This window comes from Gymnoscopelus microlampas (assembly GCF_963454915.1).
Source record: "Gymnoscopelus microlampas genome assembly, chromosome: 7".
Taxonomy (NCBI): Eukaryota; Metazoa; Chordata; class Actinopteri; order Myctophiformes; family Myctophidae; genus Gymnoscopelus; species Gymnoscopelus microlampas.
Genome location: NC_139944.1, coordinates 8422261 through 8425799, shown reverse-complemented (window position 1 = coordinate 8425799; position 3539 = coordinate 8422261). Strand labels below are relative to the sequence as shown.

Genomic DNA, 3539 nt, shown 5'->3' with positions numbered 1-3539 from the left:
CTGGACAGCTCCTCTGTAGCAGATGTCGATTCCCAAACTTTTGACCCATATTTTTTGGGGGGGAGAGCAAAATTAATTCTAATCAAATTTGAACAACTTAGATTAAATTCTAGAATAGCTGATCTACAAGCTCACAAAGCGTGGTGATACTTGTAGATCAGCTATTTTCACTTTTTTGCCAGACCCAAGGGGTCGGCCTACATGAGGCTTTGTCCGTCCCCATTTCGTCCATACATGGGCATACTCGGTCCATTTCGTTATAGTTATAGTCCATTTCGACATAGTGACACAGTGATCAGATGTAGACATCTCACAGCAATTTCATATAAGGCGACGCTTGGCCTGGTGTCTGTCAATCAAGGATATCTGGAACCGGATAGCTGTCCTATTAACTGACATTTAGCCTTCCAGCCTATTAGCGGGCAAACATCTTTTCGGCTATTTTCAGAGCACAGCTCCAGCCTGGACTGACTCATATAGTAGCTGTAGACCGAAACCAAACCAGGAGACCAGAGAAAGATGTACCCAAAAGCCTTCTTTCCAGGGCGGTTGTTTAGTAGAAGTACTTTACTGGGACTGACGACTTTACTGGGACTGGGCTTGTTTGTTTACTACATGCATACATGTAGAGTACACTACTCTTTCACCTTCTGCAAGAACAACCATTCTGCCTCTGAGTGGCCCTCAATGACTGGCCACAGAGTACCAAAAGAATACTTTGATGACCTCCCGGTCTGCTCTGGCATCATCCACGGAGACATGGTGGGCAAAAAAGATGAGATTGCTCAGCTCCTGGATCCTAAGAAGAGACTCTCAGAGGAGTCCTACCTTAGCATGACAAAGGACTGTAAAGCTTACATAGAAGACAGAGGGTTCATCACAGTTCCGCTCAGCGCGGAGGAGAGTGACTTTCCCATTGCCTACTCCATGGTGATTCACGCAGATGTCGAGATGTTTGAGAGACTCCTGCGAGCCGTTTACAACCCTCAGAACGTCTACTGTGTGCACGTGGACGCAAAGTCCCCAGAGGGATTCCATAACGCTGTGAGGGCAATCGTTTCCTGTTTCCCTAACGTCTTCATAGCCAGTACACTAGAAAGGGTGGTTTACGCATCCTGGTCAAGAGTGCAAGCGGATTTAAACTGCATGAAAGACCTAATGACGTCCCCCGTCCAGTGGAGGTACCTGCTCAACACTTGTGGCTCAGACCTCCCCATCAAGACCAACGCAGAAATGGTTCAGGCGCTGAAGATGCTCAATGGAAAGAACAATTTGGAGTCTCAGGATGTGCCAGACAACAAGAAGCACCGCTGGCAGTACCATCACAAAGTCCCCGATACTGTGTATACCAGCAATACCTGGGTGGAAATCACAGGAATCAGGAAAACCCCCCCGCCAATCCCCATGTTCTCTGGCAATGCTTACTTTGTGGTCACTAGAGGCTTTGTGAAACACGTGCTGGAGAACGAAGAGATTCAGAGGTTTATGGAGTGGAACCGCGACACGTATAGCCCAGATGAACATCTGTGGGCCAGTCTGAACAGGATGAGCTCCGTGCCTGGGTCAGAGCCTGGGCACAGTAGGTACCACCGGTCTGACATGCAAGCCATCGCTCGCCTGGTGCTTTGGAGTGGCCATGCGGCTGGAAAGGTGGCCCCGTACCATGCATGCACTTCGACGGTTAGAAGAGATCTGTGTGTGTATGGGGCTGGTGATCTCCAGTGGATATTTCAACAGCATCACCTCATGGCGAACAAGTTTGATCCGGAAGTTGACGACATTGCTATAAGATGTATCGAGTCAATTCTCCGTATGAAAGCATTGCATGAAATATAGTCTGAAATTATGAGTGGCTGAAATGAGTGGCTTTTGCATAAATGATGCATTGTTGCATCAACGTGTGCCCGCCCCTTTCCTTGACCGGCCAATCATCTCCAGCAGCTTCCCACAGAACTGGTGTAGCCCAGTGATTAGTTCACGCCCATAGCCCTATTCTAATACATAGAGTTTAAGTCACTCTAAAACAGTTGACTAAGTTAACACACCATGATATGCATTTTTAACACATTTAGTCCCAGAGGTTTTTTAAAACAGGGTACATCCAGTGCAGGCGTTCTTACCATTTAGTCTTTCAGAGCTGTAGACGGCTCCACGAGGATCCGGATGTAAACAAAGGCTGCGTGCGCGATGTTCGTGGGTCCCGACTAATGCCTGGAACAATAACATTTCTCACGCGATCCGCCATTGCAGAGTGATCGTGCGTCGAAAATGGCTCGTTTTAACCACGTTAAAAAGATAGGGAGCTTTTTCTCAAGATCATATAATGGAGTGGACGGGAGGTTAACACATTGAGTGGCGCCCTAACGCAACTTTGGAATGATCCACGGACCCGTTAAAATGGAAAAAAAACATTAACGAGGAGTAATGAAAAAAAGAGTTAAAGAGTGGTGAAAGTGATATTATTTGGTTAAAACAAAACATATTTTGTTAAAAGGTTAAAGCTCTATATTGTGATAGTAATCATTGCAATAGAATGTTTGTTCAGTAACAGGAGTCTCCCCGTCTCTCCAGCTCTTTAAAAAAAGAAAATCCATTTTCAGGTGGGTTGCCAGTTTCAGCCGATCAGGACCGGGAACGCATCTGTGTGTCATTTTAAGATTTCTTTGGCTATTTTTGAAAAATCTTGAACATTTGTGCAAATCTTTGAATATACATTCTACAAACAGTTTTTTTTTTTAAAAAGAAGTATGTCGCTATATCAGTGGTGCCCCAACCTTTCCATGTCAACGACCCCCAAAATTATATGTATTTGACCGCGGACCCCCATCTCAAAATATGTTGTTCCAGGGACCCCAAGAAGCAAAGATCGGAGATCAAAATGCACCGAGTTCATGTGCAGGGCTGGGCTGAAGCAGTGAAATGCCCCCCCCCCCCCCCCCCCGGACCAAAATGCCAGGGCTGAATTTTGGTCCCAGTCCGGCCCTGTACGATGTCATAGATGACTGACGTCATAGATGACTGTCACAGGCAGTTTTTTTTGTTATAATAACATATAATTGGCATTCTGTCAAACTTAAGTTTAAACACTAAAACATTTCTTTGAGAGGTGTATTAAATTCGTTTGGGCTGATCTTACAAATTATAAAAACTAAAACATATTTTTCAATCACCAGTGACTGGCTATCACACTGTAATGCATTACGAATCTGCTTTTGATACTTGCTGAATATCACATCGACTTCAGCAAGTTTTGTAATCTAATTAAACTGTTTAAAGGTCATACACACTGTCTATGGTTTTCTGTGTGGTACTTTGGAGACACCATGTGTTGACTGGTGGTCACATCATTAACGACTTTGTATGTGATTTCTGTTGTCAATATAGATGTAGGCCTAAAACAAAAGCAGAGGTGCATACTTACTTCATGGAATTGCGCTGAAGTTGCTGTAGTTTGCAGTGACAGAAGCCTGCATGAGTTGTGGACCATAGAACATAAATATTGATATATCTATGTGGTGAATGTTGTAGTTCTTGACAGA

At 44.6% G+C, this 3539-nt stretch overlaps 1 protein-coding gene across 1 annotated transcript; it reads left to right on the top strand.

The window, feature by feature from the left end:
• Positions 1-687: 687 nt before the first annotated feature.
• On the top strand, positions 688-1836 carry LOC311048412 (beta-1,3-galactosyl-O-glycosyl-glycoprotein beta-1,6-N-acetylglucosaminyltransferase 3-like; the record flags this gene model as incomplete). The annotated part of the gene is made up of 1 exon (XM_084061670.1): positions 688-1836. The coding sequence occupies one exon, from the start codon at positions 688-690 to the stop codon at positions 1834-1836; it is 1149 nt and encodes a 382-aa protein (XP_083917796.1).
• Between the last annotated feature and the right edge of the window lie 1703 nt (positions 1837-3539).